Genomic DNA, 13883 nt, shown 5'->3' with positions numbered 1-13883 from the left:
AAATTTTCATCGGGCAACTTACATTTTTTGCTGCGTTGGCGGATCGCTCGTATTATTCGCGGCGTGCTTCTTTCCCTCCTGTTGTTAAGGGTGTACATTAGGTGTCGATTATACCGATTCGCATTAGGCGTGATTTAAAAGCATGCACGCCCAACTTTTACTCCGATAATTACCCAAGTTTCGTCGAAGATTTCCCGCTAAGATCCTCGCACCCGCTTGAAGACCTCTCCGTGGCAAAAGTTACCTAGGGGTATACAGCGAGAATAATAACAAGGAGAGAAATAAACGACGACGATTATTCCATCGATTATTTTTCAAAAGTGAAAAGGGAGAGGCCCTTCATTCGGATCGTTCGTGGAAAAGAAATTCTTTTTTTTCTTTAATCGAAACAAGTGGAAAATATATATCCTTTATGCGAGTTCGAAATCGACTTTTGTATTTCTATTAATTCGTTTCCTTCCGTCCAAATTATCCGTGTTGCTCGTTCCTCGTTTCGGTCCGTGACAAAAATCCTTTTGAAAAAAACTGCTATACGATCATCGACACGATAAAAGGAAAAAAAAGAAAAAAAATGGTTTAAAGTTCAAAGCCCGAAATGTACCTCGAAGCATTTTTCGATTCTAGATATTTTTACCCCGGAAAAACTCGATACGTACGTGACGCGGAGTGACGTAAATGGACGCTTGTAAACACGGTTACGATTCTGTCACGGTGACAGTTATTTCTAACTGTGAATCCGAGTTTTCGACAAAGGGCCGTTCGATATTTTATTATTATTATTATTATTTTTTTTTTTTTATTTTAGAAAACAGGCATCGCCCATTACCTCATGCTTCTTTCGATTGTAATCTGGAAAATATTGAAGACTCGACGCACGATATTTTCCACCTACTTTCTTGGTTACTGAAACATATTTGGAATAGACTAACGTTTAAGTTAACGTCTGAGGGAATTACATACCTGGATTCCAGTTACACTTACATCACTTACGTAATTTTGTCTCGACGTGATCGCTGCGAGTGAAACAACAACAGTAATCGGAATCCCTCGAGGATGTTTTCAGAAGATTCGGTGAATTACCCTTCGTCCCTTTGATATCACGACGCTGGTGCAGCGATTTTTGGGAATAATATCTGAAAAATATCTCTCGTGCGTCCCTCTCTCTCTCTTACGTGTACGTATGTTCCTTAAATTTCTCGAAAATCTGAACAATACCTTGGATTTAAGAGATCGAGTTCCGAGTAGAGGCAAGAATCGTCTTCACTGGATATAGGAGTTCTAGATTCCTCCTGGAAATATCACCCGTGATCTTTAATAAATTCTTACGAATTACCAATAAAAATAATGATCATCGATCATGGATCAATGTTTCGCGGAAATCTTTCGAAGAAGATCGATCGATTATCCCTCAACGAAAGTTAAAAAAAAAAACCAACATCATATCACAGAGTAACAACAAATCCCACGATAAAATCGGAATAATTTAACCAAAAAGAATTTAACCAAAGACGAGACTCTCTCTTTTCTCGATCTACGTAGCCCTGGCCCACCCTCAAAAAGGTTAAAAAAGGACTCGAAAGGACACGACGCGTCTCTCTCGTTCGCGAAATAATCGGAGGAATGATCGATCGTCTCGACGATATCCAAGAGCGTGGTACTCACGTCATAACGCGTTAAACCTGTTCGCATGGTACGAGTCGCATGATACGGTCACGCAGAAAGCACTCGGAGAGCGGCCGACATCGCAGAACGTTAGGTCTCTGGTGGGGTTAAGATCGTTGAAAGTGTTCGGCGGACAAACGATCGGTTCGATGCTCAAAACGACCGGGACATTTAACGAAGAGAACAAAGAACGGAAGGAAAGGGGGATCGTCGCGAGTGTTGGGAGAGAAGAGACCCTTGGAAACCAAACAACGCGCGACAGCCGAGCGAGCGAGCGCGGAGCGTGGCGGCTGTGTCTGCCCGCGACCCTCGTCTGTCCTTCCCTCCCCGGATGAAAATTATTCTCGCCCAAGAATTGGAATGGAGACGCGGCTTTAGGATCGGTAATCGGCCGTGACGGATCCATTTCCACGGTTGGGGACGAGGGGACATTATCGGAGAGCCGAGAGAAGCGAGCACTTCTCTATCCCTCGTGAATTCAGAGTTTACGAGCTCGTTGAAATTACGAGCGCCGGTGAGTGGCTTTCTTCTTCCCGCTGATTTTATGTTATTTATCCGCTCTCTCTCTCTCTCTCTCGTTCTTACGAATATACTCTTACGGGATATGCTGGATCGACGCTTTCGGATAAATAATCTTTTTTCTTTTAAGAGGGTTCTCTTCTTATTTGCTTCTTATTTTGCCGATCTATAAAAAAGGGATGCGAGAATTTTATTTAATTTCTCTCCTTCTATTTCCACGTTCTCGTGTAATTAATTTCGATTTACAGATTCGAAAAGTATTCGATCGTTCGACAGATCAGAAAAACATCTGTACACAGCTTCGAAACTTCTCGAAATATTCCTACCTCTTAAGGAATCAAGAGCGATTCGTCGACTACTTGCGCGTTTTTTTTTAAAAAGAAAAAAAGAAGGAACTTTTGCTCGATTCAAAATCCATCCCTCGTGAATACCCTCTCTCGATACCGACTTTTCCCTCCCTCCCCCGATCTTAATCACTCTCCCACGTACCGGCCCATATGTCAAAGCTCGTATTCATCTCGACCGTGGAAGCGTAACGTAATATCCAGAAGCCCCGGGGAAAACAGCTGATCCCGAGCCTCGAATGTGGAGCATCCACGTGTTGAACAAGTTTGCGAGTTTTTCCACGCCGTCTTTGCTTCAAATGCATCCAGACGTAAATAGAGACATAATGAGCAGGCTTGGAGGGAGGAGAGGATCGGAGATAACGGTCTCGAGAGGAGATGGAGAGAGATAGAGAGAGAGAGAGATCTGGACGGAGGGAGAAAGCGGAGAAGGTTGGAGAGCGTGGGTGGTGGTGCCTGGCGGGCTGCATCGATCGCTTCGGCGTCCTGGTGACCTCGACCTAATGCCACCCTCTTCTGCTCTTGAGCACAACCCTCCTCCACGCCGCCTCCACGGGGTCAGTTAACACCCCCGTCAAAACACACAAAGCCCCGGGAATCGTGAAGAGGGGGAGGAGTAGTAAGAGGGAATATCACGACCCGTTCCACTCGGAAGTGTCCACTTCCCCTGCTTTCGATACATCGAACGGGAACCGGTCCCAGCTGGCCATCGATGATGGATCCTTTACGCCGATTGGTCCAACGATTTTCACGATCGATTCACGAGAGGAGAACTTGTATCGGTTGTTCGATTTTAGAGACAGTTTTTCTCTCTCTCTTTCTCTCGAGTTCGAGTCCGTAGTTCAGATAGAAGTACGTATACGTGAGTTCGATGAAGTGGAATGGAAATTCGTAGGGGAGGGTTATTGAAGTAGCTGCCGTTTTTGATCGTGGATTTTGGATTGGATTTAGGTTAACCCGTTTACGAGAACGTCGTACATTATCTTGTCGTATATATACAGCTTCGATATTAATTACAACGATGACGTAGATCTCTCGCCTAGATCCCTTCCCCAATGATCAAAACTCAAAATTCTCGCCCCACTATCGCACCGCTTCGCGCCAACGTTCAATCCCCGTTTCCATTCTGCCCGATTAATGCTACAACTACGATCTAAAAAAAAAAAAATTGTCAAGATCCATCCGATGTTCAATTCCTCCTCCCCGCGCCGCACACCGAAACCCAACCGCACACCGAATCATAGACCCGAAAACGGGCAAAAATAGTCTCTCCATCAACTCGAAAACGAAACCCGTACCGCGCACTCGACAGCTTCCAATTTCACCGCGCGTTTCGTTTTAACAAGGATGTGTGACGGCCCCTCGCATCGATCGATCGTCACGAATTCGTGGCGTGCGAGGAGGGGAGGGGAGGAGGGGCAAATATCTCGCGGCGTGCACGCGATTCCCGCCGATGTCAGCGCGGATTGCCGCCGCGGGAGCGAAACAACGAAGGCGAGGACGAGATATTGCGGGCCCTGCATTACAACGGACGATATTAAGTCTCCTCTCCCTCCTGGCCAACTCTCTACGGCCGCCCTGCACCACGGCGCAATAAACCCTCGCGAAACCTACGACATTATTGCGCACAGCCACATACGCACACGCTCTCGACCGGCCCCTCGTCATCTCTGCCCCCCCCTCTTTATGCAGATCCGGGGCGCCGGATGTTTTCGTCGACGTCGTTAGGCAATCAGTAGTGTTGTTCCGCCGTTGTACATCTGCCCGGGGATAAATGTGTGTTTAGGGTAATTAGGATTCGTTCGATCCCGTTTGCAGGTTGTTGCATATGAAACAGTTGATTTAAACAACTTGCAAAATATAAAAGTGGAAATGGTTAAATTTGTTCCAAATTTGACTATTTGGACTTTTCTTTTTATTTCACGATTGTGTATCTATTGGATTCAGAATAATGCATTTTGTTGAGGTAGAAACGTAATTGCTTATCAATCACGATCATATTTGTGTATAATGTAATTCTGTTGAAATTATACGAATTATACTTTGTTGTTAAATTTCGATTTGTGTTATTTTTCAATGAAATTGCAATTGTAAATGTAAGTCACGTATATCTCATATTAAGAATTCGATCGTTTCGATAATAATTCATTATCAAATTGATTCTAACTCGTCGTATTCATAATAATCTGTATCTCGCTTTATTTCGGAAGGAGAATATTCGAGGAATTCGGGGGCAGGTGATCGAGATTTTGGAACGCGTGCGAATAATCGGGAGTGAAGAATGACGGAGGATGGAAATTTTTGGATGGCTTAAATTCGTCGCGTGTTTGAACTGTCGGAAATGTTGGAGTTTAGGTTACGTACTGCGTACGAATTGTTGAAATTTTGTTTCATCATCTTCCCGAAAATTCCCGAATTCGAAAACATTTTTCACTTCCAATATTATTCGTAATTATCCACGACGATGATTCCAATCTTGTCAAAATCACTACAATTACAATCTCTACGGATCGAATTCGATTTCTTCGGATGAAATCGTTCGAAATCGTGATCCAGTTTTTCATTCTTTCACGAATTCTCCCCTTCCCCTCCCAGAGTAAACACGCATCCCCTAATCAACCGGTAGGGACGCGATTGACGCGGATCGGTAAAACGAACGATTTTCGTTGCGGACCGCGATGACCGCCCACCCCTCTTTCGCTCTTTAGATCTAGATCGGCCGCCATGAATATGAATGCCGATCAGTCTGTCGATAATGATACCTTGTAATGGTAATAATGGTGTCTATGAACAATAGGACGTCGTAATTTCGCGCGCGTTATCACGACGCCGTTCGAATATGGAAAGTGGTCGGTCTCTCTATTGCAATAATAATCGTTCGCGATCGATAGGACGCTCTCTCTGTCTCTCTCTCTTTCCCTTTCTTCCGTTTCTTTCATCTTTTTTTTTCTTTCTCTTTTCCTTTCCTTTACACGCGCGATGCGAGCATAGCGGTAAACGCGGTGTGGACGAAGTTGAGTGGAAACTCACGATCCCTGGCTGTCGGGGATGTGCGTATCACGATGATGGCTTTGATGCCGGTAATGAGCGACAACTAGTTCCACCAGCGAGCGGAATTAGTGGCCGTGTAACTGTTGACTCCCGATGAAAGGTAATCATGGCTGGTGAGCAGAATGCAGTGGCAGGCGACCGTTAGTTTGAACTATAGGCGGGATTAAAGTTGCGTTAGGGCGAGGGGAGAGGATGGTTAACGATTGAACAGGATACGATTTATGAAAGAGATGTAAGTAAGGAATATAACGTGGTTCAAGTGTTGTTGAAAGGATCGTATTTTCTCTCTCTCTCTCTCTCTCTTTTTTTATTTAGAAGAGATAGGATTAATTCAAGAAGGGGGAATTGTTGAAGAGTTGTTTGGACAGAGAGGGATATTTTGTGTCACTTTTTGTCGCTATTATATCATGTAGTTAATCGTAGAAATTATTAGTGAATTGTATGGAAATAGATTCACATTGCACGTAAACATCTGTCCACATTAATCCGAAATTGCAAATCGAGAATATCGACTCGATTGGTTTGACATTTTGTAGGCAAAATCTATTCTCCATTGTTTTTCACATGCACAGAGTAAATCGAATCGTGTAACTTAATATTATATAAACGTTATTGATTTAAAGGAATTTGATTTTGTATATAAATAAAAGATCGATCGGTTATACGATTCCAGGCAGGTACAATCCTGCCAATAATAAATAATAAATTTTATCATCGGGGACAGCCACTTACCATAGAAAAAAAATAAAATAAATAACGAGAGAATCGTTGAAAATCCTACAACCTTCGATAAAAACAGCCCCAAACGGGCTCTAATCCCGTATAGTTATCCCCTCAAAACATGAACGGCAATGGGAAAAGGTTTTTCCACCACTCGACTCGCAATAAACATTGAAGGAACATCGGAGTAACGATAACATACGGCAGATCGCGATATCCGGCGGAAACAAAGTTCTTTCTCCGCCCGATCGGGGAGGGAGCTGGCGGCTGATAGGCGGCCATGGTGAAAAGTTGACGTCGCTTAAGGGCGATTTACATTTCTACGAGATTAAGAGCGCAGCCGTGTTTCTCGGCGAATGGTGGATTCCTCCCCCTTTCTCGTTCCCTTCCTCTCGCTCCCCCTCCAAACAGGTGCTGGAAATTCATTTTGACAATTCGATACGCCACGATTGCTCGAGGCGACGAGTTAAAAAAGAAAGAAGAAACGAGGAGGAGGAGGAGGAGAAGGAGAGAGTGATGAAAAAGGACGAACGACAGGAGGTAGATAGGGTTATCTACGAATAACCAGAGAGATGAATCGTCGTAGAGGATGGAGAGAGTTACTAGCTACGTGGAAGGGGTGCAAGAGGGGGTAGTGGCACGAAACGAGCATGCATTCGAACAAGAACACGCTCCACTTTTGCCCCATTTACGTACGTGAGTGGGAGGAAAGCGCATAAATGTGCCTGTCCTTTGTCGATGTGTCCGTGTTGGACATGAGGGAGGGATAGTTGAAATTTCTACCGAAGATGAGATAGAGAAGCTGGAATAGAGCTGAAGGGGAAGCGAGAAAAAAGCCGAGGAATCTACGAAGAAGGAAGATGAGAGGGGAGGGAAGAAGGAAACGGAAGGGAGGGAAGGAAAAATAGGGGAGTCGTGGATGGAAGAAAAAAAGAAAAGAAAAGAAAAGAACAGACGAGGGCGAAAGGAGGGAGGGAAGGACAGGAGAAGGGTGAAAAAGAGAGGGAAAGGGCGTCGAGAGGATGATGTCGGCTACGAGAAAGGGGAATGCAGAGTTGCCAAGGTTACACCCGCGTTATAACCACCCTACGACCGCTCCAGTAACCAACCTCCCCTCCTGGACCATTTTCCATCTCTCTCTCTCTCTCTCTCTCTCTCTCTCTCTCTCTCTCTCTCTCTCTCTCTCTCGAACATGATCCCCACTGACGTACCCTCGATACTCATCAACCTATCGTTGGATCGTTCTTGTTATCCACGTGCGTCTACTAAGCTTTCTTTCAAAGTTTCACGATAAATCCACCCTCTCTCCCTCCCCTCCACTTCATTAACCGCCATTCCGATTTATGGCGAATCGGCCTCGTTAAAAAGAGCGCTCTCTATTTTCGCGTTGTCGAAAAGAAGCATCGTTTCGTCTATTTCGCTCTGGCTTTTTTTACGGGTCAGAAATTGCAAGCGCAGTTTCTCATAAACGTTGCGAAGATTAATTATTGCTGCACTGGGTCGAAGTTTTTTAGGCGTCCGTGCCTAATTTTTTTCGAAATGTAATTTCCAATTTTCTTGGTTTCTTCCTTATGAAAAGCTACGATACGAAAGCGATATGAAAATTGAAATCACGAAATAAATTTTTAATATATATACATATATATATCTGTCTCATGAAAATATTTTTTTTTTCGATCGTTGTTTCCTTCTTTTTTAGTTTTGTTTCTTTTTTAACGCGATAATTTACGCTCTTGTATGAATTTATAAGATTTTTTTATAAATTATATCTAAGAGAATACACAGTGATATGAATATAATGGGGAAATTAAATCAGTAAACACTCGTAAATGGCGATTTAATCCATAAGGCTTTCGAATATCGATGACAGTCTTAAAAATAATTAATCTTATCTCGAGGGAGAGCCTATTGTTTCCCAAAGAAATCCCTTTGTAATTAAAAGTATTCGTCTTCCTTTCCCAAGAAAGTCCTTTAACTCCCTTAACGTCAAAGCGTTATCTGTGATAAGTCTGCGATTAATTAAGCAGGAGACACCGTAAAATTATAAACGTTTCGTATAAACAGTGTCCACACGGTGGAGAGGAAAGTAAAGATCAAACATCACTCGATTTCTGAAACCTTCCGTTCTTAATTTTCGAAAGGGACGCCTCTTTTTATGTTTTTCGAATATTTTTATTTTCACATCTTTAACGATCAAAAAAGCTACTTTGTCCATAAAGATTTAAAGAAAGGTTTCGTGAGAGAGAGAGAGAGAGAGAGAGAGAGAGAGAGAGAGAGAGAGAAAGAGAAAGAGAAATTTTGCTTAATATTTATAACTTAGTAGAGATATGTCGCGTCTCGAGCAACACCATTTTTGTACGTGATCCATAGGTGGAATTTTCTTTCCCATTTACGTGTGACTGGTTTACGAACCGCACGGCTGCACGAGATATAAGTCAAGCAAGACGTTTGATCTAGCTTGCAGCTGTCGAGAGAGTCTCTTAAAGGAATATTCAAGACTCAATTCCCGACAGCTGTGGAGCAATTTTTAGGGAAACTTATTCCGCATATCAATAGCTTGCAAAATCCATAATTCTCGAGATAACCAGTTTGTAAAGCATAATTTTGTGAGCTGTCAATGATGCTGAGAGATGGCGATCAATGTCATCTGTAAATTTTTCACTACGTGGAGTCGTAATCAGTTCGTATCAGATTCGACTGGAGTCTCTTAATTTTTAACTTTAAGACGATTTCGCCTAACTTTTATTAACTTTTATTAACTTTCCGATATCAAAATTTCAAATTTGTCAACCCAACTTGATTCGAAGAAAAAGAAGAAGAAGAATTATCCCTCTATATTCATTGAGGAACGAATTTAATTTAAAAACTAGATTAGATTTGAATTGGATTACTCTAACTTATTTGTACTGATCTTCCTAATTTTCAAACGGCAAAATTTCAAATTCGTCGATCCAATTTGATTCAAAACCGCGGAATCTTCCATGATATTCCATTGAAGAACGAAATTCGTCAGGAACCACCCCTTCTCTTACCAACGTTCTCAATTTTAATCAAATCAATTTATACCGGATTTGGCTCGGATCATCTAATTCCAACTTAAATTAAATCTTTTAGCGTTCTTCAAATGTTTAAAATTCAAATTCAAATTCGTCGATAATGTTGGACGAATGTCGTCGAAGAACGAAGATAGTCGCGCGAGCCATCCTTCTTCCTCTCCCCTCCGCGCCGAGTTTAATTGCGGACGCCACAAGGCTGAATCGGCAATTAATTAAGCGGCTGTTCGACAGACAGAAGGGAAAGGGCGGTTTAATTAATTGATAATCGGAAGAGATCGGTCTACTCGGAGATAGGATAATCCTGGATTAGCCGCTCGCCGTGTCTCAATGAAGGATCCTGGTCGAGGATGCTGTACTCCTTGCAAGACTCGATCCGCAAATATTTGCTTTAATTGGCAGGATTGCGACGAGTGGATCGCGTTAAAACGTAGAAAATTAAAGGACGGGCACTCCCCCCTCACATTCTCGTTGGCGGGAAATTTGCATGAGCTTCGCTCGCTCTTTTTAACTGTTGCACACAGAGAGAGAGGAAGGGAGTTGAAACTACAACTCCCCAGCTGGAAAAATTTTAACTTTTAGCCGGGAGTTCGCGGCTAAAATTTAAATTATGCACCCTTCGCGCTTGTCAAGCTTCAAAAGGAAGATTGGGGGGAGGGAATGTGCACTTCGAGCGACGCGTCGCGCGCGAATGACACTCGTACTTCCGGAGGGGGATAAAAGCGGCGATGATTTTTTTGGGAATTATCGCCGACACGGCCGCCGATTTGCGAAAAAAAGAAAAAAGGAAAAAAAAAGAGAAAAGAGAGAAATAATTTCGAAAATTGTGGGGACGACGATTGTGCCGAGGAGTGGAATTTTTTCCACGTTTTTATCGTACCGTTCGAATTTCGAAAATGGAGACGACGAGACAGAGGAGAAATGACGGCCTGGAGGATGAGAATTTTGTACATCGGTTTTTTTTTTCGCAAATCGGTGGCCGTGTCGGTGATAATTTCAAAAAAAATCATCGCCGCTTTTTCTAATTTCGAAATTCAATATGCGAGGAGAATAGGGAAGGAAAATTGGGGATCGAATTATCGGGGAATTTTTGGATGCTTCTGTCGTTTCATAAAATTTTAAACGGAAAGACGAGAAAAGGGGGAAAAAAAAAGACATTGATGGAAAATTGGAGATCCGATGATGATGGAAGGTAACGGAGGATGGTAATTTCGGTACGTTTTTATTACTTTTATATAGGAATTTTGAAATTTAAGACGACACGGTTGAGAAAGAAAATTTTATGGTGATTAAAGGCATGATGATTTGCAACGAAAGCCGTATACGGTTTAAAAATATACAGGTACATGAAGAGTCTCGAGCCCCGCTGCAAATTAACTTCTTTACGACCTCTGTTGAAAGAAGCGTTTCGTAAGCAGCTTAAAGAGACAGCTTTGAGAGTTTCTCAAAAAAAAAATCTAGTCCCCCCCCCCCCATTTTCTTTTTTAATCTTTCAGAGCGTTAACGCGATATCCTCTCAAGAAATTAATATACCAAATACGAAATTTTCTTCGTGTCCATCTATGTCCATCGATCCCAATCCAATAAAACTGTACTCATCGTACAGCACGATTCTCAATTTTCCATCGATCCCATTCGTCGTCGATCGACGCGCAAAGAGAAGCAATCGCTCCCACGTCCAACAATAAATAAGATCCCCCCTTTCGAATCGGGTAAGAGATATCCGCAGAATGTATCTATTAACTCGAATTTCACGGTGGATGAAAGTTTCGAGGCGCGTAACATAGGATTCGCGCTCTCAAGCGAAACAGGTTGTTTTTCATCGAGGCTGAGGGACGAGCGGTGGAATGCGATGCATTTATCATGGCGGCGCTGCTTCCCGGAAACTTGAGGCAAACATTTATCGTGCCCAACTCCGACAGGTCGCGCTCGCTCGCTCGCTCGCTTGCTAAAGCTGGAAAAGAGGCGAGACAGGGAGGGAAAGGGCAAGTGAACCGAAAAGGTTCGCGAGGGAGGAGGGTGAGGGTTCGAACGAAAGGATGGTATTCATATTTTCCCTCCGACAAAGCGAACAACCGCTTTCTGGGAATCCTTCGGCGTTGCCGCATTGTTCATCATTGTGGGCCGCCACAAAAGGAGGGAATGCGGGAAGAGGAGGAAAACGAGAGTGAGTCGAACAGACGAATTTCCTCGGTTCCTCGCCGCTTTTCGTGCCGCTCTCCCCTTCGTTCCGCGTTGAGGAAGGTCTTGGCCTAGTTTCTGTTTGCCCAACCTACGAGAGCGCTCGATCCTCGAAGGGCGAACTTCTGTTTCGCATGAAAGAAAAAAAGAAAAAAAAGAGGAGAATCTTTTCGAGTCATCATCGTTTACGATTTTGTTTTCATCGCGATGTGTTTTGAAACCGTAAAGAAAAAAGGAAGGGGAGAAAAATACATTTCGTCGAAAATTAAAACTTAGATGGCAATCGGCGATACAAGAGAATCTTTTTCCTTTCCAATCCAAGACTACTCCTATTTTTTTCTTTTTCTTCTCCCCAGACTTTTGTATCGTATTACACCGGTGAAAGAGAGCGAAGCGATACGAAAGGGTAGGAAAAAGCAGTAGCAGTCGCGCGGTCGAGTTTTGTAAGGGAGGAACGGATCATTGAAGGGTAGAGAAAAAAGATCCACTTTGGTAAATGGGAGAAAAATATCGCCCTCGTCGAGCTAAATCGTCCTTTCTATCCGTATGGAGAATTTTGCCTCTGATGGGGCGGGAGGGGACAGAGCGGTGACGAATTACGCACGAGTGCGGGGAAAGAGAGCAATATCTCCTAAAGTGGTCTAAGAATGTCGCTTAAATGACGTGTCCCGTGTCTCCACTTCGTATATATAGATTCCACGACCGATGTTTCTTTCTGGACCCTCCTTCTGGAAACGTAATATCCCTCGATGCGGTGGACGATGGACTTATTGCATTTCTGCCGATGGAATCGTTCGGTCGTGTTCTTTCCATCTATCTGAAAAACTCTCTGAAATTTGTCTGAGAAATAAAAAGGAAATTGCTCGGTAATGAAATAATTGGAATAAAAGAAAAAAAGAATCGCGCAAAATTGCCTTCACTCTTCACGCTTAATCGAAGTTACGAGAATAACGCAATTTTTCTAATCGACCCGAACAAAGTGGCTTAAGAACTGCATTTGTTATCAAACTTTCAAGTTTCTCACGTAATTCCGATACAACTTTCCTAAAACCTCCATTCTTCATCGAACTTCTCCTCGCATCCGTTAAAGGAAAAAAAGAAAACGGCGTATAAATTAAGTTGGCCAATTTCCATCGATAACATCCGAGTTATCTCGCTCGGATAAAGGGGCAAGAGCCGATCACGCGACAAAATCCGTATAAATTATCCTGTAGAGGGATTCTCGTATTTATATAAATAAAACGTCGCCTCTGTTTACCAAAATTTCCCGATAAATCAGAAAACTTCTCTTCTCCCCTCCTTTGCTCGATATCGTTCAACTTTAGAGAACAACTTTTTGAACAACTCGATATCGACGGATATAAGCGAATTTCCAATGGGAAAGGGAAGGAAAGGGATAAGGTGAAAAAGAAGAGCGCGTAAGAGGGAAATTTTCAGGATGGACGAGGGAGGGCGACCCACTTTTTCTCGAGCCCCGGAAACCTAGCCGGGGTTTCAGGTTAAATCGCGTTTCTTCGTGATCCTGGCCGGTACACGAGCACCGCGGGACGACTTATGAAGATGGATCGCTCGCAGAGATAACGCGTTATGAGATAACATTGGAGAGAGAGAGAGAATAAAAAAAGGACGTCGCCCTGTTACACCCTGTAATCCCGCCTACTCGAAATTGAATAAAAACACCGAGGCGAGAGTTTCGAAGCGCGCGATCCCTCGTTCCCGTGCAAATTTTCCTCGAAACTGTTACGCGAAATCGAGTTTGGTCGAGGAGAATTTTAAGGGAGGAAAATTTATTGATTGGCGTTTCAAGGAACGGTGCATGTATTTGTTAATTTAGGAATAGATGTAGCTTGTATAATTTTAAGAAGAAATGCGTGTAGAGAGTTGTTCAGAGAATTTTTCGTACATTTCGCAAAAAAAAGAACGTTTCTTTTTTGAATGACATATAAACGGGAAAAATCTTCATAATATTTTAACACGGAAACACGCTCTAATTTCGCGGTGAAATTTTCTAAATAATTTTATCCTACGTTTGTTTCTTCAATATAATAATGTAATAATTTATCTTCTTCAAATTTTCGTTTCGTAAACGCGATGATCAAGTTAAAAACACGCGTCTTAATCTCTCCACCTAACCAGATATATATATATATATAAAACAGTATTTCTCGCGGATGGAGGGAAAACTGGAATAAATTTCGTAACGCGAATTCCCTCTTTTCAACCATCGCGACATAATTCCAGCGAAACATTTGCCAAGAGAAATATACGGTTGCGTGTAATACCCGCTGCTCGCTCCAAGACGATCCCCGAACGCAATCACAATCCTTGAATGTGGAAAAAGAGAAAAGCGAGA

The 13883-nt window shown here is 42.9% G+C and overlaps 1 protein-coding gene across 11 annotated transcripts in view; it reads right to left on the bottom strand.

Moving 5' to 3' along the window:
• Positions 1 to 13883, bottom strand: part of LOC107998100 (uncharacterized) — a 233548-nt gene that overhangs the window by 12561 nt on the left and 207104 nt on the right. For 4 of the 11 annotated variants that reach the window (XM_062072716.1, XM_062072714.1, XM_062072715.1 and 1 more), the window contains 4 exons: positions 1216 to 1289; positions 982 to 1133; positions 827 to 903; positions 23 to 244 (listed from right to left, as the gene is read on the bottom strand). In XM_062072716.1, coding sequence (XP_061928700.1) covers positions 23 to 98 — 76 coding nt within the window. In that variant the 5' untranslated portion in view covers positions 99 to 244; positions 827 to 903; positions 982 to 1133; positions 1216 to 1289. Of the gene's footprint in view, positions 1 to 22; positions 245 to 826; positions 904 to 981; positions 1134 to 1215; positions 1290 to 1662; positions 7906 to 13883 lie in introns of those variants that run through there. The other 7 variants (XM_062072707.1, XM_062072713.1, XM_062072710.1 and 4 more) reach the window with 5 other exon arrangements.

The sequence above is a fragment of the Apis cerana genome, linkage group LG3 (genome assembly GCF_029169275.1).
Source record: "Apis cerana isolate GH-2021 linkage group LG3, AcerK_1.0, whole genome shotgun sequence".
Taxonomy (NCBI): domain Eukaryota; kingdom Metazoa; phylum Arthropoda; class Insecta; order Hymenoptera; family Apidae; genus Apis; species Apis cerana.
Note: the sequence above shows the minus strand (reverse complement) of the source record. Positions and strands in the feature narration are given on the sequence as shown.